Source organism: Centrocercus urophasianus, unplaced genomic scaffold (genome assembly GCF_019232065.1).
Source record: "Centrocercus urophasianus isolate 14NV4802_14NV808 unplaced genomic scaffold, USGS_Curo_1.0 seq_5, whole genome shotgun sequence".
Classification (NCBI taxonomy): domain Eukaryota; kingdom Metazoa; phylum Chordata; class Aves; order Galliformes; family Phasianidae; genus Centrocercus; species Centrocercus urophasianus.
The window spans coordinates 3204633-3225458 of record NW_024885088.1 but is presented as its reverse complement, the minus strand read 5'-3'; the positions used below and the strand labels follow the sequence as shown (position 1 = coordinate 3225458).

The following is a 20826-nucleotide window of genomic DNA, read 5'->3' as shown; positions in this document are numbered from 1 at the left end:
TGCATTGCCATCTGGAACATGGCTTGTCTTTCAAGTTGTTCTCACCATTGCTAAAATATACCACCCACTACCTTGCTGTGCTCACATACACTGTTTGGTCTCCATAAACATTCAGCAAATGCTGATGAATGCCAGTGGGTGTCATATTTTCTGTATGGTGGAATTCAGTGATGCACCTTTCCTTCGTACTCACTTCTATCTCAGACACCATTTTGTCAGATTTGTCTGCTGCTATCTGTCACGTGGCAACAAAACGTAATGGAGTATCGGTGGGAAGGTTCAACCTCTACTGCCGTCACACCAACATCTGTTTCTGATGTCATGGGCCAGCATAATAGAATAGGAGGCATTACTTTTGGTGCATCCTTCATGGTTTGACAGTGCTTAAGGGACTTTTCTTAAGGGTCCCAAGTCAGCAGAGAGACTTTTTTTTTTTTTTTTTTACTAGAGGTGAACACAGTGTGCTAGTGCATATTCTAGTTGTGTATCTGTAACTGGAAAATCTATGTCCATGGTGACAGCTGGGACACAGATATCTCACAGTGAGACTTGATGTAGTGATCCGTCAGAGACAGAGCTTGTAGCTTATGTTCTGCAAGCACTGTCCGTGTGTCAGCAATAAGACTTTCCTGTCTTCAGGATTACCTAAACTGGATGTAAAGCAGTACTACTGTAAATGCCGTGTTTTCAGTTCTAGCTGTAATTCAGGTGTCCTTGCACGGACTCTTTGCATCCGCTGCGTGATACAGATATGCCCAAACAACAGAAAGCCAGTAATGGGGCCAAATCTGTCTTCAGCTTTTACTCTTTTGTCTTGGCAGCATTGCATGTGCATGGTCCATGTGTCAGGGGATTAGTGTTGGGAAATCTGATGTCATGTGGCTAGATAACAGAGACATATCTCTTACGTAACCCTATAACATATGTTGTTAAGACCATCTGATGTTTATTTCAGGAGTTTACTAGCATATTGTCTCACTGTTATGTAAGATGTGGAGGCTTCTCTTGTTTGGAAACAGATGATTGATAAAGACCTGGAAAGCTTTTGTTTAATGTTTTTTGCGTTGTAGCATAACAGCCTCCTACCAGGATTTTAATGTTAGGCCTTGCAGATTAGGTGCATAAACAGCTCCTATTACCAGGTTAGCAAGGATTTGAGTAGCTTACCATGTTTTCATAAAGGAAGGAAAAGGCTAATTGGCAAATACACAAAAAAGATATAGAGAACCTGGAATATGAATATCTGTGGGTGAGCAACATTCGTAAATTCTGCTAAATAACAAGGTTTTACTAAGCAGTGAGAAGAAGATGAAAATTTTGTATTACAAGGTATGTTTTGTATTACAAGGTGAATGTTTGCCTGCAAAGAGTGATTTTTTGTTTTCAGTGTTCCTATCAGTTTTCCTATCTGCCATGTGATTGTATTCCTTTAAATAAATAACATTTTTTAATGTTGCCTATTGGTTTATTGTGAAGATTATTGTATTTTTTGGTATATCATCTTCATTAACAATCTTGGGAGAGCAAAGAGTATTACAAAGAAAGGAAATGTGTAGATCATGGTAAATAAAGAACTAGAAATAACAGTGAAAAGCAGGAACAGACGATTTAAGCAGTACAAGAAAACTAAAGTGCGATTAATCTTAGTGAGATGCGGCTGCTCAGAAAGTGGGAATATCTAAGCCTGAACGGTTCATGAGCTATTCAAACAAGTTTGTTTTTTTTTAACTGGACTAATGGTGTTAAAGATCCAGTATTTCTCACTGGTTATGTTGATGATCATTAAGTTGCTGGCCATTCTGACATTTCTTTGGATCTCCTGATTCCTTGACATACCACTATTTTTCTCCTTTGTTTTCTTTTTCTTAGAACTATGTTGATAGATTAAGCTATTTCAAATTATATTGTTTCAATATCATGAAGATCATCGTCATGGCATCGGAGCTTACTCCGGAGCTTACTCTCTTGAGAGCTCAAGGCCTTGTGAATTATGTACTTGCACTGAAAAAATTTTGCAGTGTGTTAAGGAAGGATGGAAAATGATCCATTATTATGAATTATGAATATTATATTATGAATTATTAATATAATGATATAATATAATAATATATAATATTATATAATATATCGCTAATATAATATTATGAATATTATAGCTATCCTGCTTTGGGCAACCATAGCTCTGCTATAGGTTTTTACTGAATGGATGCTAAAAACACCACATATGCGATATTTTAATTTCATAGGGAAGGTTACAAAAAACATCTGAAATCAGGGTCCTAGAATGGAAACTGTTGAGCGAGTTTCCCAGATTAAGTGGTAGTGCTGTAATAGCCTTACGATTTACTGTATTTATAGGTTCAGTTGCTGGTATCTAATCAAGATGTTGATAACTACAAGCAAATCAAGGCTGATCTTGATCAACTGCGTCTGACTGTAGAAAAATCGGAGCTGTGGGTTGAAAAAAGCAGTAATTATGAGAGTGGAGAAGGGGGCGATAATCAAACCAAAGGGGGAGAAGAGCCAATAGAGGTGAGTTTAATTCCTTTGCTGCTGGAATTGTTTCAATATGAACATATAGTTTGATGAGCAACTGCAAACTAATGATCTGGTAAATCAAAATAGTGAAGCGAGAGTGACCAATATTCTATCTGGGCTTTAAGATTAGACAGAATAGAAGATAAAACTTTTTAGAATCAGTCTATTGTATCACATTATCAGTGTGTTCACTTCTGCTCTTTTCAGTAACTTCATTCTTACTTCACAGAGTTGCCTTCCTTTCTGCCCAGCAAGCAAGCCATAACTTAGGACATAATGGAAGCCATGTAGGAATCACATCTTGGGAGTTGTGTTGACTTGCAGGCAATATCTGTTCTTGAAGCTAAGAGAGAGGAGCACAATTGAGTGCACGTTTTTAAACACCCTTAGCAAGCCTACAGTCAACCAAGCAGAAGATTGACTTAAGAAAATCTAGACTTCTAAAGGGAACAATTCCTTTTTTTTTTTAACCTTTGATTTTCCAGATCTTGGTGAACTTTGTGTTTTGAGAGACTCTTGGATTTGATACTGGAGCCATGAATACCTGATTTTCTTTGTTTGTTTGCTTATTTTAATTTTTGTGTTTCTTTGAAAGCTGAAGTCCTTAAATAATTGTCCAATGCACAGTGAGTTTGTAAGAAAATTTGAAGTTTTACAAGATTTGTTCTGGTTGAGGTTTGTGGCATAATAGTAGACAGAGCAGGCTTTTCCCCCAACATTTATTTTTGCTCCATAACTTTCATCAGTGTAAGTGACTTTCTAACACATCACTTTCCTTATTTTCTTCCTTAGTAGATTCTTATCCTGGCAAAAATGTAGAAAACCAAGTGTAGATTATACAGGATTGGGAAGCTGGTGTATTTTGGAAGAGTTAGGAAGCCATTGAGAAAACAGTGAATAGTTACAGGTATCTAGAAGACACTTGGCTTGTCAGATGGGAAAGTAGATTTTTTGTGGCTTAAGAGGAGGAGAAATTCAATCTTCCAAGGTATAATCCTGATTTCTTGTCACAGTGTAGGTCCTAGTCCTTCTCTGATAGAAGGTAACTGAATTTAATTGTGTCAGAACTGGGGAAGAATAAAGACTTTATGAACTTAAGTGGGTGTGATTTCCTACTTTCTTTCTTCAAGATTAGTTCTAGTAGGAAAGAAAATGGTCCTTTATATATTTAATGAATGGAAAATGGAATGGGAAGACAGGACACAGAATTGCAGCAGGGTATTACAGTGTGTTTTGATTTTTTGTTTCTTTTAAGCAGTAATATGTTTTTGAAGTGTAATAAGATCCTTTTGTTCGTAAAGATAGCTCTAATGTTAAGGAAACTCAAGGAAGGAGGATTCAAAGCAATGTGCTTTAGACAGAAGCATCCCTAAGTGAACTGTTTTCAGTTTTTCCCATGAGGCATCAGTGGGTCTGTATGGATTAGCACTGCTTCAGTAGGTATACAGTATTATCTCTGACAGGCCTGTGAGGATATTGTATCAGAACGGTAATGTATAGTCTGCATAACTGGTTAGCTTATCTGATTATAATTCCATGAGAGCTGTACCAATATGCAGTAGCTCAGAATTTTGTCCTTTATTCTTTCCTTGATAAATTATTCTTTAATGAAAAATCATGAAATGTTTTTACCTTGCAAAACTAGTTTACATAGTGAATTCTCTCTTTGATATCTTATGTGAGACTTAAGAGGTAGGGTGCTGGTCATAATATACAATGTATGAAGCAGGTGACTAGCTTCAAGCAGAGGAATATCCTTGTGAAATCCCCTGTTTTTAATGAGTCCTCAATATACAGTACTGAGGTGGATTAACTTGTAGGTCCTCAGGAATAAGCTCCATTAGCTTGTGCTTAATTTCTCACAAACTACACTGAAGTGTGCATGAAGGCTTAAATTACATTGCACAACAGTATCTTAAGCCCACAATTCTGTCTTGATATTGCAAGACCGCTGTGTTTTTAAAAAAATCATATGTATTTCATTACCCTTGGTCTTCCAAGTATTTTTGGATCATTTTTTCAGCCTCTTTTTTTTAATAACTTTGGGCTGGAGGTGTTTGGTTTGTTTGTTTGTTTGTTTTATGTGCAATCACATGACTCCAAAAACAAGTTTTGAGAGTGGCCCTGTTCTTCTAAGCAAAGTATTCAGAGTTCTCTGCAACAGAACAATAAACCCTACAGTTATGCAGGATTGTCTTGATAGGAAGTGGAGTTCAGAAGTATAGGAGAGTGTTTGGAGTTAAGTCAGACATAATTTAGGTATCACATAGTATTAGGAATGCTGAAATTAATCTCATGTAATGGAGCCTTACTTAGGAAAAGCAAATAAAGACCCTGCTTGGTTGTCTCTAGTTAAGGTGGACTGTGGACTAGTGTGGACTATGAAAAGTGTGTTTTTGTTGTCCTCTCACTTGAGGATGCTTTGATGATGTAGCAGAAACACAACTCTGAGAAGGAGAAGTATACAGTCTCAGTAAAAGGACTTACAGGTGAAAGTGGAATACACTGCAGTGGAACTTACAGAATTTCTCAACTTCACAACTTCAGGTTCCAAGTGATATAAACTTACAGCACTCTCAAGTGCTTAGTATTTCCTTGCTCTCCTATTCTGGTCTTTGGTAGTTTGCTTTTGTTGTGGAAATGTTTAAATTCCATATCCTAAAAGTGGGGAGAAATATTCAGGGAGAACCTTTCTCAGTGCAAGCTCTATGACTTCCCATCCCTTATGGAAAAGCGTGACAGAGAATGTCTATCATGGGGCATAACAAGGCAAGATATGCAGCTGAGTGTCTGTGGTATCCCAGTGGTGTGATTAGCTCTTGATAACTACATCTGTGGAATACTCTTATGGGTTCAATAAACAGGTTTTTATTTTGTTAGGAGATAGGGATAGATTCTGCAGTTTAATGCTGATCAGCATTTCCAGATAAGATGTATAGTTCACATGGATTATAAAACTACTTCGATTGAGGAAGAAGTCTGCTAAAAGGAACAGGTAGATTAATCTTGGTTAACCCCCAGTCCCAGAACAGGAGAGAGTGGTTAATTATAGCAAAGAGCCTGAAATATCTTCCGAAGTATTGATTCAAACAGGCAGAGAGAAGGCAGCATGCATACTAACAAACCTAAACAAATAAAAATCCACTGTTGTCGCATAGATCAACATGACCATGCTTGAACAGCAGTGCTGACACTGTTATAAACAGCTTTCATGGCCAAATGGTTCAGCTAGCTGTTCTCGCCCTGCTGGAAATTAAGGCCAGATGGAATTTATAGAACTTCTAATCTTCACAATCGGCTAAGAAAGTTTTCAGGTACCATAAACATTCTGATTGGTGTGCACATATGTTTTAGCCCAATTCTATTTCCTAAGACACTAGGAAAATTTAAAGACAAAATGAAACTTGGAAATGTGCTACTGGTAAGGTTCTTGTTCTAATAGTACCTGAGTTCCTAGTTGATTCTTCCCTGTATCTGGTCAATGTTTTGAGGGTATGCTCTCTTTTAGGAGGATCAGAAGCATGAGGACATAGAATAATTGTCTCAAATGATGTTGGAAATTTGAAATGAGTGAAGGGTATGAATGTGAATCTTTTAAATCGCTGGACAGTAACATATGGGTGGTTACTTAAGGGTTGTCTTCTTTAATGCGTACGTGAAGTCTGTTCCCCATGAAGTGCTACAATGCTGTTTCTCCACTTGTTGCCTTGCATAATTAGTTAATATTGAGGAAGATGCAGTAGATCTATTCTTGTTATATGTTCTTTGTTACAGGAGCCAAATATTTTGAGTCCAATACAGGATGGAACCAAAAAACCCCAGATAGACAGCAATAAAAGCAATAACTACAACATTGTTAAAGAGGTTGGTGCATCTGTCAAGAAACTCGCTTGAAATACATGTGCGATAAAGTGATTTAGTGATTATTTTAAAATATTCTATTTATGTTTTTATATAATGTTTTATTTCCTTTTTGCCTACATATTTGTTTATTTGTTTACAGATTTTGGTTCGACTCAGCAAACTTTGTGTTCAAAACAAAAAGTGTCGAAATCAGCAGCAGCGATTGCTGAAGAATATGGGTGCCCACTTGGTAGTCTTGGATCTTCTGCAAATACCCTATGAGAAGGTTAGTCTGATAATATTGATGGTAAAGGGCATGAACTCAATAAAAGGAAGGTCTCAAAAGATCCATGAATCAATTTGAAAAATTCTTCATGCTAAATTCTGTGAACTGTGGTATAAACATAAAATAATGATGGATTTCTCTCTGTTGATACTAATGACTGTGCTGTCATCCCATTCCTAAAATGTGTAAACCTTAGAATTGCAGACACACTGTACAATCATGAATGATGATTCAGGGGAGCTCTTGGCAAAGTGTTTAAATTCCTCTGTTGGGTCCTGATAGGAATGCTATTGTAGACACATATGATGGACAAACAAGCTTTCCGAAATCATTTCAATGTTTCTGTGATGGCCAGCCTCTAACCTGGGTCCACTCGTAGGTTTTCCATAAAATAATGTGATTTGTATTGATTTAGTGGCTGTGAGCATATAAGTGAATGATTTAGATGAGCTTTTAAATAGAGTATCTTTTAAGATCTTACATGAAGCACTGAAAGGAGATAAAACCTCTGCGCTGCGTTTTCCTGACTGACATACATAAATATTATGATAGAGACACTGGATTCAATATAATAATTAGTGCTTGTTCATGTAGCTGGTTCATTACGTTGTAGTTTGAGTATTATATGAGAGAAATATAAAATCTGAATGAGTTTAGAAGTATATATTTGTGTAGGTTATTTGTTGGATCACTAATGTGATTGACACAGACATGTGTGCATATTTTATGAATAACTGTGTAACAGCCAAAGCTTTTCAGAAGTTGGAATCATTACAGACTAGTGAGTGCTTTTGAATATCAAGCCATTTACCACTTTTTTTTTAAATTAGGAAATGATAAACCTGCACTAGGAAACCATGCTTTAAGTTCAGTATCTTTAACGTCTTGCAATTATTACAGCAACAAAAAGAAACCCCACAGTTCCTCCAGAAATTTGTAAAAGAACAGTAACTGCAGACTAAGCCATGAGACCAGAGGCTAAGAAAAGTGGATGGAAAGAATTAGAAACTTTAGTGTTTGTGCTATTACCTGTGTCTCCCTATGGTCAAGTAGCTTCACAGTAAGGTACAGTGTTAATGGACTCTAAAGGAAACTGGATAAGTTGCTTTTTCCAGAGGGAGAATTCCTACCCTATACAGGCTCAGGTTTGTTCCATCTTGAATTCATATAGTGCAGATATGTAATGTGTGTTTAGGTATGTCCAGCTGAAGCATTCTTCAATTCTTTCTCCAGAGCGATGAAAAGATGAATGAAGTTATGAATCTAGCCCATACTTTTCTTCAGAATTTCTGCCGAGGAAATCCTCAGAATCAAGTTCTCCTCCATAAAAATCTCAATTTATTCCTAACTCCGGGGGTAAGCATGTCATTTTAAATAAAATATAGAATCAGTGAAAAATGACAGTGCTAAGTAAATAATTTTATTAAATTATGCCTTCTCTGCTTCCTCTTTTCTTTCCTATCTTTTCTCCTTTATTATTGCTCTTTAAGTCATTGCTTTTAATGTTGCTGTTTTTAAAGTATAAAACAGTGTTACCTATGGGATTTACTGGTAGTATCTATTAACATGGTTTGCATCATCGCATCTTGTGTAGCTTGACTATGATAATTTGTGAGGATGAGTTAAAACTCATTCTTCCTAACTCACTTGCATCTGGACTGTAAGTCAGGGAAGAAAATGCTGTGATTATGCTTTCATGAGGCTTGTATGGTAACAAAACCTGACATGTTTTTGTCAATGGTAATTCCATTTGATTCAACTAATATAATTTTTTTTCCCTTTATTAATCACTGTCTTTGCATTAGACCTCTTTTTCAGAGTCCAACTCATTATATATGTCTGTGTTTACAACTAAGATGTATAAAATGACACTTCTTTCAGTGGCAGAACAACTGAGCATAATATGTTTTTTTTAGAAAGAGTGTGAATATTAGTACAGTTAACCTCTGACCTCTCCACATTACTGAAGGAAGTGTTTATTTGTTTATTTACTTATTTATTTATTTATGGAGTTAGTGAAGGGTGCAGGCTTTTCCATGGGGTCACTGGATCTCAGATTTCGTCCTATCCAACATTCGTAGTAAGTTCGAGTACCAAGTATGGAGCCTATTTTCTCTAACACATTTTTTCTTTTGAAGCTGATCTTCCAGTCAGCTCAGTTACTGTGCTTTTGTTCATATTCTGGCACAATCGTCCTTTCAAATGATGCCAAACATAAAAGTGTGCTCCAGGAGCACACTTGACTTTGGAGGAGAAGTTTGAAGGAAAAGCTTCCAGAATGTATACAGTCTGGCTACTGGGTTCTTAGCAGTATCTCTTTCTTAATAGCGATCTGCTTTTATTAAAGAATTCTATTCACTGATAGAAAAATAACCTTAAGGTCCCTCTGTAATTAATGTGGAAAGAGATATGCTATCAGAGAGGGATCAGGCTAGATGTGCATTGATTCATGTGCTAGAAATGCCTTCTTCTATCAACCATAGAGGATGCCAGAAGTAGGTAAGCAACTTTCTGGAGGATCTCTATGCCAAGTTTAATGATGAATAGTATCAATGTGGTCTCAATTGTCTTGAATACCAAAGTCCCTATGGAGTGCTCTGGCAGTGCATAGTGCGTTACGAGTGTGTCTTCACCTTCCACATGAGCATACATTTTGTTAATGTCTACTTTAGGACCATTTTGTAGTCCTAGGAAAAGGTAGAGAAATGCCATCGTAAAATCCAGAAATTGAAGTAACCTTAAGGTTACTTGTTTATCTCTGGGCTGGTGGGCACTGGATTCTTCCAGTCATCATTTACTGCTGTGCCTTTCTCTAGCCTACAGTCTTGTGAATCTTTCAATCTCAAAATAAATCTGCTGTTTTTATTTCTTAGCTTCTGGAAGCTGAAACCATGCGGCATATCTTCATGAATAATTACCTTCTTTGTAATGAAATTAGTGAAAGAGTGGTACAGCACTTTGTACACTGCATTGAGACCCACGGCCGTCATGTGGAATACCTGCGTTTCCTGCAGACCATTGTAAAAGCAGATGGCAAATATGTGAAAAAATGCCAGGACATGGTAATGACAGAGGTAGGTTAATACTTTGCATGCTGGTTGTTCACACGTTTTTAACACACTAGCGTTCTGAGATTGCTTTCTCCACTCTTATTACCAGTGGGATACAATGGCATTGTAGCTTTAGAATTTTAAATAGTACCATAAGTAATATTTTAGCAATTCAGTCTTTCAGGGAATTTAGTCTAATTTTATAGGGTCATCTGTGTAGTTACTAGAAAGAAAACATGGGCGTTATCATATTGATAACAATATGTCTGTATGTAAAAGATGTAACATAAATCTGAGTAACATAAACCTTTATTTTCCTCTGGTGTACGTTAGGATCCCATGTACAAATCTGTCTTGCATATTCTGGTATGGTTTTGCCCTATAGTATGCTCTTATTCCAATGGATTTATCTACGTAGTGTTGTAGACCACTTTTTTAACTATGTAACCATGTGAAGACCCTTCCTCCTACCTTCTGCTTTTGTTTACAATGCTGTAATTCTGGAGCATTTCTGCTAGAGTTTGTAGAGCTACTCTAAATAGATAAACGTAGAGTTTGACCTGGTAAATTCCACAGAGTAGTTTGTGGACGTATCTTAATGCCAATTATGTTATTAACAAAATACTTAATTGACTTCTCTGCAAATAGAATTACATGTATAGTGTGCATGATAAATGAGATCTTTGACTTGCAGACACTCATGCATTTAACTGTAATTATTTTAAAGGCTCAGTGAGTTAGTGGGTAAAATAGAATATGGTCAAAAGCCCAGATAAGATCACAGTAACAAACATTTTTCTTTTCTTTCAAAGTTCATTTGTGTTTTCAAAGTGCATCTTCAGAAAGAAAACAGAAAGAAGCTTTAGTTGTGGTACGAACAGAACTAAAACCTGAACAAATTTAATTCCATAGCAACAAAGAAGAAAAACTTCTAATTGAGAAAATAAAGCTTTGGCTTACATGGATAACCTTTAATGAAATCTACCTCAACCTTTTCAATTTGACTGAAGTGTTTTAAAATGTAATCTCAATTACAAGCCTTTGATTTCCATAATTCAAATTGTTCTTGTGCCCTAATGCTTTTCGATATTTCCCCATTCACCTTAGCTTCCTATGGATTTTTACTTTCTGATCAAACACAGTTTTGAGACTTTCTTCAATTAAATGCATTTTGTTACCGATATGTAAGATCAGAAACATAAATTGTTATACTGCATTTTCAAATTGACCGCATGATGAACAATGAAATGAACTTGGGTATGACATTTAAATCATGTTTTTGAAAGGATTTGGTATGGGAAACACTGTTATTTTTACTGAAGAGAGTGAAATCATAGAATCACAGAACGGTAGGGGTTGGAAGGCACTTCTGGAGATCGAGTCCAAGCCCCAGCTAAAGCAGGTTCCCTACAGTAGTTTACACAGGAAAACGTCCAGGCAGGTTCTAAATATAGGAGACTACACAACCTTTCTGGGCAGCCTGTTCCAGAGCTCTGTCACCCTCACAGTAAACAAGTTCTTCCTCATGTTTGTATAGGACTTCCTGTGTTGTAGTTTTTGTCATTTATTCCTTGTTCTGTTGCTGCACAGCACAGAAAAGAGCTTGACCCCATCCATTTGGCTTCTCCAACTTTAATGTCTGTAAACAGTGATGAGATCCGACCCCTCCATCTTTTCTTCTTTATCCTGAACTGTCCTAGGTCTCTTAGCCTTTCCTCGGGAGGGAGGTGCTCCAACCTCCTAATAATCTTTATGTCCTTCCACTAGACTCTCTCCAGGATATCCCTTCCTTTTTTGAACCAAGGATCCCAGACCTTTACAAAGTTTTTCAGATGTGGCCTGACCAGGGCAGAGTAGAGGGGGAGGATCACCTCCCTTGACTATTTTTAGTGAAACCCTGGATCCCATTGGCCTTCTTGGCCACAAGGGTACACTGCTGGCTCATGGCCAACCTGTCGTCCACCACAACAACCAGATCCTTCTCTGCAGAGCTCCATTTCAGAAGATCAGCCCCCAGCCTGTAAAGGTGTATGCAGTGATGACTTGCTTAAAAAAAAAAAAAAAAAAAAAAAGCAGGGAATTACAGTTTAACAATTGTGATTTGTTAGAAAAGAATACCAATAGTGAAATTGGAATGGTGCGTGAATGGCATTGCAGTGTAATAAACAGTGTAGCCTAGTGGTTGAAACTGAGATGAATCCAGGACTATTTGTAAGCAAACAGTTGAGACATACTTTGTGACCTTAAACAAGCAATGTAACTTTTCTGTGCCTCCAGATGGGGTGTGTAAACAATTTACTATAAGACAAGATAGAGTGAATATGCAACATGCCTGCAACTACTCCTGTGTTTTCTTTTACCCCTGAGAATTATATCTTATTCCTGTTTAGTGGGAGTAAGGGATAAACTAATCATATTTACATGTTTTAGCACATGCACACAGATCATTGGAAAGAGTACTTTTCAACGTAAGATACACTTATGGGACTTAAGTCCCAGTCTGGCTCATTCACCTGTCCCTATGTCCCCAGAGTGCTACTGAACTTTACCTACCTGAGATGTCCATTAGGGCACTTTTTATCGTTACAAGCATGCCTCAAGGTTCCTGGAACAAAAAGCTGCCTGCCGGTGCAAAGATTATTACAAAAGAGAAAGCAGAGTTTACTTTTGAAGCAAATCAATGTGGTAGCAGAATTTTTTATTATCTGTAGTGTTTCAGAATGATACATTGCAGAGCATCAGCAACTCCTTTGATGCTGTCCACCATTGATTATACTTTAATAGAATTCTTAACTCCTTTAAAATATACTTTAGTGGAAGAAAATGTGTTTTTACTGCTTTGATTTGTTTTGTTTGTTTGTTTTTGCCCACCATCATTGAGTTCACTGAACTCAGTAACAGCTTCACCTGGTTAATACCAGATACTTCTCTTCCTTTTCTGTTATTAGTGAAATCATATTCTCTGTACAGGTCAGTGGGTTTCCTTTGCAAGTCACCATTAAAAATGGATAAATTGGGGAAATACACTAATATCTTCTTGCCTTGCATTTACTTCGTCCCCTTAGCTCTTCCCGTGCTTATGCAATATTATCTGATTTGATTTGTGGTTCGTCACGGTCAGTATGTGGCGAACATGACATACAGAATCACTTTTCACAGTCAAATACCTCGTGGTATTTCTTCCTCATTCATCAGTGATAGGTACATAATAGGACAAGGGATCCTTTTGACTTGCCCTTTTATCAGCAGCACTGGAACAGATGTATGTGGATTTGATGTAAGATTGGAAAAAAGAATCTTGTCATTCATCTTTGCAAAACATTCATAAGAGGAAAATAATTATGGGAATGTAGTGGTCAACCTAGTGGGAAATTACACAGTACATACCTTCTCAGAGGGCTAGGTGTGGATTTTCTTAAGAATTTTGTATTTGAAGTGTCTTAAGGGCGTAGTATTCCAGATATCAGCATTAAAAATGTCAACTTTCCAACATTTTGAATACTCATATTTTCCCTATTGTCCTCTTTGTCATTGAGAGTAGTGAAATGTATGACTTCTGAATTGCCATATTGTCTCATTCTTCCCTTCCAAGCATTTGTCCTTTTAAATGTTTCCTCTGTTCAGTGTCCAGAAAATATCTATTTTGAAAAGTCTGATTGGAAACATTTTAAAAACCAAAGGATAAAAAGGAGAAATAGGAAAAGAAGTAGTGACTGAATTCACAATTCAATCTACACAATTATCAAAGTAAAAATAATCAAGCAGAGAAGAAATCACAATTTGAAACACTGGAAAAATGTAATGAATTTTTTTCTGAATTCTGTTACTTTTCGGCTCCTCTGGGAGACTAGCTTTCATTCCTTCTCGTGCTACTTTCCTATTTCTTTACAGCTCCACCAGTCTTTACTTCTACCCTTCAATTCAGTAAGCTATGATTTCATGTCACATGCAGACAATGTCATATGCCTTGTTCACAAAATACATGTGGCTGTTGTGCTTCCAATTTGTATTCTGCACTAAAAAGGTTTATGGGAACTTATTTTCACTTCCATTAAGATTGAACTATGCTTGAAAGGAAAGTGATGAAGAGAAGACAGGTCTGCTGTCTTGTCCAAGCTCACAGAGTAGCACTGGCAGTAGGCATATTCTACGTATTTGTTTGGGTGATATGTTCAAAACCATATCAGAACAAAACTTTTCCATGAGATCTACTGAGATGTAGCTGCCAGCATCTCTCTGCTCTGGATACTCCTGAGATGAGCAATGTACCTGTAGTAAATTCAAATATTTTTCACATACACCAGTTCGCTGATAAGTGGAAGTGCTGGAATGTCAGTGACGGTGTCGAGACTCATCTGCCAGATTTCCCAGGGTTAGGAAGAGTTGTTCTTTGTTTCAGATGCTGAGCAGGGGTGCAGAAGAGTTTAGCTAAATTCTGGGTGAGCCACAGGCTTTTTCTGTAATATCTTTGTACCTCAAGTACCTATCTGTAGAATAGGGATAATAATGCATCCTGGCCTTACAATAGGATATAAGACTAATTAACTAACTTCAAACAGACACTGAGATGGTGGGAATAACAAGGAAAGCCTAATGTCTTAGGTAAACAGAGAGCTACATAGAGATTAAACTTCGAGTTCACTTTGCATGAGCTCATTCCTTGGTGATTTATTCCAGATTTACACTTACAGATAAGAGCAGTTTGCCTTGGCCATTGTTTTGACATGTGCATTTTGTAAGCATCAGACTAATTTTTTATTTTGTGGGGGAGGGGCTCCCTAGCTAGAGAATTGTGCACTTAAAGGTAGAGCAAAGTAATTAAGAAAATGATTGCAGTGCAGGGTTCTTAAAGTGTTGTGGTACCTTTTTCAGCTGATAAATGGGGGTGAAGATGTGCTGATATTCTACAACGATAGAGCATCATTTCCAGTTCTACTCCAAATGATGTGTTCAGAGCGAGATCGAGCAGACGAGAGTGGACCCTTAGCGTATCACATCACTCTAGTGGAATTGCTAGCAGCTTGTACAGAAGGAAAGAATGTATATACAGAGATCAAGTGCAATTCACTCCTGCCACTGGACGATATAGTGAGAGTGGTGACCCATGATGACTGCATACCTGAGGTAAGACTCACTGAATGATGGAGCAGAATTACAATTTTTAGAAACACAGAAATGTTTTGCTGTTTCTAATATCCTGAAAAGTTGAGTATTTACACAGAAAAGAGGCTTGGAGCAGGTGTCACTTGTGGAGGTAAATAAATGAGAAAGGATTGTTAATATTTTTTTAAGTAGAAAACTATCCCTTTTGCTGCCTGCTGTTAGTCATTTCTGGATCAGGAGAATTTTTTGTTGTTGTTTTTCTGGGTTTGTCCAGCTACTGTTAGAATTTAGTCCTCTGCTAAACTTCTGGCTGTTAGTGGCAAAGAGTAAGCTAAGTGATTTGTCAGGCTAGTATTTTTCCTCTGCTTTGAACTGTTGGATATTCTAGAGTAACATTCTATCCATGTTGAAGTCACTGGGAGTTTTGGGTGAAGTCTTGTTTTATTAAATTCAGTTCCAGTCTGGCAAATACCCTTTTTCGCTTCATATACAGGCCTAATTCTGCAGATAGTACCAGTAATGGCTCAGTAGAACTGTAATATTTCATGCTGATGAGAATGGTAATGCTTGCACCAAATTTGATGTGATCAAAATAAGTCTTCTTACAGTCTATGCAGGACCTTGTTCCGGCCCTGCATATTGGTCAGAAGGATTTCTGTAGGCTGTTGAAGGCATGGGTTTCGTATCAGTGCAGCTAGGCCTTGCTGAAGTATATAATTCCTCTGTCCCATAAGAAAGTCACCTTGTGATCAACTGATTCTTTTCTTACAAAGTAGAATGTTTGCTCAAATGGTTCCTCCTAACGTTGACGTTAACAGCTGCTAATTAAAAAAACCCAAACAAATGAAACCTAAAAGTCTTACATCTAAGAGTTTTCTCCTGACCTCTTTAAACTGCGACCATCTCTTCTCCTTTGACCATGTCAAAGTCTGTATTTAATACGTACATTTCAGTCACTGGATATCCATTTTTATGATGTGCTGGCACAGGCTTTTAGTACAGGAGAGGAGTGAAGTCCTGCACTGCTGTGGCAGTAATGACAGCGCTGCAAAAGCTTTCTCTTTCATTTAGGTCTGAGTTGTACCTACTCTGAATATTAGCACTGCATAGGATTGTCAGAAAATAGGGATTGCGGTCTCATCTCTGTTAAAGACCTTTTTTGGTATTTGTCAGTCCTGTCACAAGGCATCAGCCCGCAAGGATCAGCTGATTAATACATGGGTGTCTTCCATTTTGGCAGTTCCTGATTTTTGAGCCAGACCATTGTATTCTGAATGTCATTTTAGTATCAGTTATTAACTGTTAAATTACTAATATTATTATTGCTTTGAGGGGGAATTGGTATTAGAGTTTTGGAGAACATCTCTATTTTTCTTAACGTGGTCTTTCAGTAAGTACATTAGTGTATTTGTTGTCACGCTTATCTCTTAAATCTTTAGAAACAAACATACAGTATTACTGTTATTGGCATTTCTTAGAATTGGAAGGATGATCTTATTCATTCAGTATTCTTACAGAAAATAGGTATGTTAATGGCTTGTGTTGTTCTGTTTCATATTGTTTCTGTATTTGCTCATCCTGCAGGTGAAAATTGCCTATGTTAATTTTGTTAACCACTGTTACGTGGACACTGAGGTGGAAATGAAAGAAATCTATGCCAGTAACCACATTTGGAAGTTATTTGAGAACTTTCTTGTTGATATGGCAAGGGTAAGTTTCATGAGGTATCATATGTTGCAGTATAGTCAGGGATGACAACTGAACTTTGAGTGAATTTCCTTTATTTTATCCACTGCTTTTTCAAAGTTGAATATAAATATATTTTTAACAGATCATCGTTTCTATTTTATTTTATCTGTCATCATTTAACCTGCTAATTGCTAATGGTCTTCTTTGTCTAGAAGGGCACCTTGGGCACATGTCCCTTTCTCTTTACTTCCAGAAAAACAAATTGGATGTGTGGGTTTGATACACAAGAAACAGGGTTGAAAACATTTTGTCCTTCTACTGGGAGTGTGCATTACTTGTGATTATGGTGGTAATTAAAACAAACAGCCACATCTGTAATCTCCTAGGTTTACTTTCTTAGTATAGAGAGAATCAAGGATAAAGAAATTCTTTGTCTCCTGTTTCTTCTTTAATTTAACCTTGGCCCTTTTCTTTTTTCTTGGTCTTTTATTCTGCTGTCACTACATTCTCACTGCTGCAAAAGGCAGGTGTAGAGCTCTACTTTTTCAGAATACTAATTAGTGTATAAATGATCAGCTTCAAGGTGATGGGACATAGTTGGTAGTGTAGGCATTCAATTCCCTAGAATCACAGCATTGTAGAATTTCCAAAGTCCAACTCCAGGCTCCACACATGACTACACAAAAATCAGACCGTATGTCTGAGGGCATTGTCCAGACAGTTCTTGAACTCTGCCAGCTGGGTGCTCTGACCACTGCCCTGGAGAGCCTTTTCCAGTGCCCAGCGCCCTCTGGTGAAGAGTCTTCTCCTGATAGCCAACCTGACCTTTCCCTGTTACAGCTCCATGCTGTTGCCATGGGTTCCATCAGTGGTCACCAGATAGAGTTGCATCAAGTTTCAAGTTCATAAGTGACATAAGTGATATTAAGCTTTCCTCTCCTGATATTTTGGAAGAAATATAACTGGAAAGCTTATTACTTCCGGAAAAATAGCATGCCATAGTGGAACCAGGAGGAGAATTTAGTGTGAAATAATGAGTACAGCTTGCAATACCTATCCTTTTTCTAGTGGGTAGTATTTCTTGTAAGAGCCTGATATTGATGTCTGTTAAAGGAGTTGCTCTTTCTTAGGAAGTAGAAACACAGGTGTTTATTTTTTTGTGCTGGTGGCCAATATTTGACTGCCAGCCAGTAATTTGAAAGTGTTATGGAGCATGTTCTCATAGTGCATGTCTATCCTTTCCCTGTCCGTGGTCCATTGCATTTCATAATCCATCAAGTTCTCACTCCTTGCATCTTTCATTTTGTTGAAATTAGAGAAGAAAAGGAAAAAGAATCTCAATTCAGTCCTGCAGCAAACATTTAAACCAGAGTAATAGTGTGCCACAAAATCATTTCTTTGAAACCTACTGGGAGAAAATACCATACTCATAGTCACAATGATTTATGGCCAAAGGAAGAATGAGTGCTGAGACTTGTGCTGTGTGATAGGCACAGGGGCCTGTTCATTTTTCTGTGAAACAGAAAACTTATAAATGTTTTTATTTTTGCCCTTTTCTGGGCACAGGCTAACATAGGAATATTTGTGTTCTTTTTTGGTGGTAGCTGTTTTCAGCAGTAAAGAGACCTCTACAAGTTCAGTTTTCTTGCTGTTTGCCTTGTTGCTTAACTGAAAAGCCCTTCTGGACATACCCACTTCGTTTGCAAATTAAGATCAGGAACCTTCTTGGAGCACAATTCCGGTTTTTAACCTTGCTGGTTTTCACCAAGAAGTATTTTCGCTTGCTTTAAATCCTTTTCTGGGTTGCACTTTTCTGATATATCATGGTACTGACCTTCTGACGAGACTCCCCTCCCCAACTATTTGACACGATCAGTTTTCCTGGCCTGTTGGCTTAAAGCAGATGCATGCAGAGCAGGGACTCTGCCCACTGTTCACTTTGTGAGCCTGGAGACATGCTGCCGTGTGATTTGGAGTTATCCTGATGCTGGTGAGCCTTGAACTTGTTTTCATTTGTTAATAGGACAAATTTGGCTCCAGGTCTTCAGAGGTGAATATTGGGTGTTTTGTTAATGCTGTATTTAGTGTGTGTGCCTTTTTCTCCAAATGGCAAAATGCAGGGTTTTTTTTTGCTCTCCTGAAAAGTCCTTAGGGCAAGTGCCTAATTAGCTCTTTTTATTAAGATTATCAGTGAAAACAAGTAAAAGAACATATCCAAAATGCTCTTGCATGTTCTGCTCTTCTGCCAGGCCCCATGCATAGCTGTATCTTCTATGTTATTGAGCGTATTTGGCTTTCTGGGTCCCAGGCTGAGCCTCTGAGTTATAAATACATCAGCTTTATGTAGCTATCAGGACGGTTAGAATGCTGTCAGCTTCATGAAAGATGTTACAATACCTTTCAAAGCATTTAGAAAAAGAGCCCTTTGATCCTCCGTGTTGCAGTGAGCTAAAAGAGATGCTTTTGCGTGGGGGAAGGGGAAATGCTTTCCTTTTAGCTGCTACAAATGCCTGTCAGTGGGTGAGTTTGTGAGCTTTGAGTCTGAGTCTGTCATTAGAGAGCACTAAGGTGAAAGATGGAGAGTGTTATCCTCAGGTTGAATTCCCTCAACCTGAAAAAAGAAATAAGGAAAAAAGAAACCTTTTTTTTTTTATCTGTTGCTAGACCAAAGAAGGAAATATTTAGTCCTCAACTGTCATTCTTTTTCAACACTGTGATACCTTGCAAAACAGGCAGTTGGCAGATGTGTGTATTAAATTCCATTTGCCAAAAGCAATTGCTCTTTCAAAGACACCTTTTTCTGCTGTTTCTGCCAACCTACTTTCTCCCGTGTATGACTGAGAGCGCATCACTGAGCAGGTGGGTGCAGCTCCAGGAAAGGCTTCCCTTTCCCACAGGTGGCTCATTCTGTAAGTCAGCAGCTGTATTCTGAGCAGGATTAAAAACAGCTGAGATCTGACAGCTGTGAAGTCATCGTGACTTTCTCCTGCAGAATTTTTGAAATATTATTCATGTGAGTTTTGGTCCCAAAGTCTCTTAAGAGGTTTTTAAACACTGCTTTCTCAATCTTCATCTCCATTTCATGCATTTCAGATTTCTTCTTCCACAGAGAAACATCTTTCAGTCCCCAGAAGGGCAGAGGGATAAGAGCAGATAAGAGAATTTCCAAAGTCCTTCTGAGATGGGAATTTTTCAGACCTGTGTTTAAGCAGAGTGGTATCCCCGCATATGGCTCTGCCATGCTTATTCACTTTTAGACAAGTGAAGGAAAAGCTTAACAGCATTTTGGAATTGAGGTTTGGTGATTTCTAAATTCTCCATGCTAGTGCTGCACAGCTCTGTCTTCCCATTGGGATAACAAATACTCAGCCTCTGTCAGAATTGCCATGCAGATTAATTAAAAGCAGAAGAATACCAAGAAGTTTTCAGTTCTATGATATTTTTATTTTTTTTCCCAACTAAGTTTTGATTATATATCTCAATATTATACCTCCACGAGGGCCACAGAAGAGGAGATGTCATACTCTCCTCAGACTGGAGGGTTGAAATGTTTACTGTTCCATTTTAGCCACTGTTGGTTCTCTGACCAAAATCTTTCCTTTCCTGAAGTGATAAGATTGCACTACGTGGAGGCATGACTTGTTTTTCTGACACATTTTAGAAAAACCGACAAGCAAAGCTCCTCCAGGTGCCTAATTCTTGCAGCTCTCAAGTTATCTTTGATTATTTCTCTGCCTGCCGTATGACACTGCTTTTGTGTTGCTGTATCTTGCACTTTTGTGAGCCATATCTTGCACTGCACATGGGTGCTTTTAGATGTCACATCAGTAACCTTCCTTGAAGTGCTGCTGGTGAAATTGCTATCTTGTGGTGTCCAAGTGTCACAGAGGCACAGCGTAATTAGAGGGCGTATTTGCCCTGTGTGAGATTCAGGTGCTGTGTATTATGTCTCTAGTTCTGCCACCCATTTTTCTTTGTGACCTTAAGCAATTCACTCAGCTTCTCTGGACTTCCATTCCCCATCCATAAGGTGATGTAATGATAAGTACGTACCGTGCAGATTCATGATTTTGTGTTAAAAGCTCAGATAGTTTGAAGGTTACCCCAGAAGTCTGTAAACAAAATAAATTCTGTTCTTGCATAGATTCTCTAGAACGTTGCAGAAGCCTGTGGCTTGCATTGGTGAAAAAGAATAATTTTGCCTTTCATTTATTTTTGAACCTGACTAGAACTGCTTATTTGAAGGCTAATGAAGAGGTAGGATGAGTACGATCTGTACGCCTTGTTTGTCCAGTCCTGCCTTTCTCACCCTGACTT

General features: G+C 37.8%; 1 protein-coding gene across 2 annotated transcripts in view; it reads left to right on the top strand.

The window, feature by feature from the left end:
* ITPR2 (inositol 1,4,5-trisphosphate receptor type 2) overlaps positions 1–20826 on the top strand; it is a 265378-nt gene that overhangs the window by 108567 nt on the left and 135985 nt on the right. For both annotated transcript variants that reach the window (XM_042835042.1, XM_042835041.1), the window contains 7 exons: positions 2359–2532; positions 6313–6402; positions 6542–6667; positions 7901–8023; positions 9541–9741; positions 14590–14841; positions 16405–16530. In XM_042835042.1, coding sequence (XP_042690976.1) covers positions 2359–2532; positions 6313–6402; positions 6542–6667; positions 7901–8023; positions 9541–9741; positions 14590–14841; positions 16405–16530 — 1092 coding nt within the window. The remainder of the gene's footprint in view (positions 1–2358; positions 2533–6312; positions 6403–6541; positions 6668–7900; positions 8024–9540; positions 9742–14589; positions 14842–16404; positions 16531–20826) is intronic.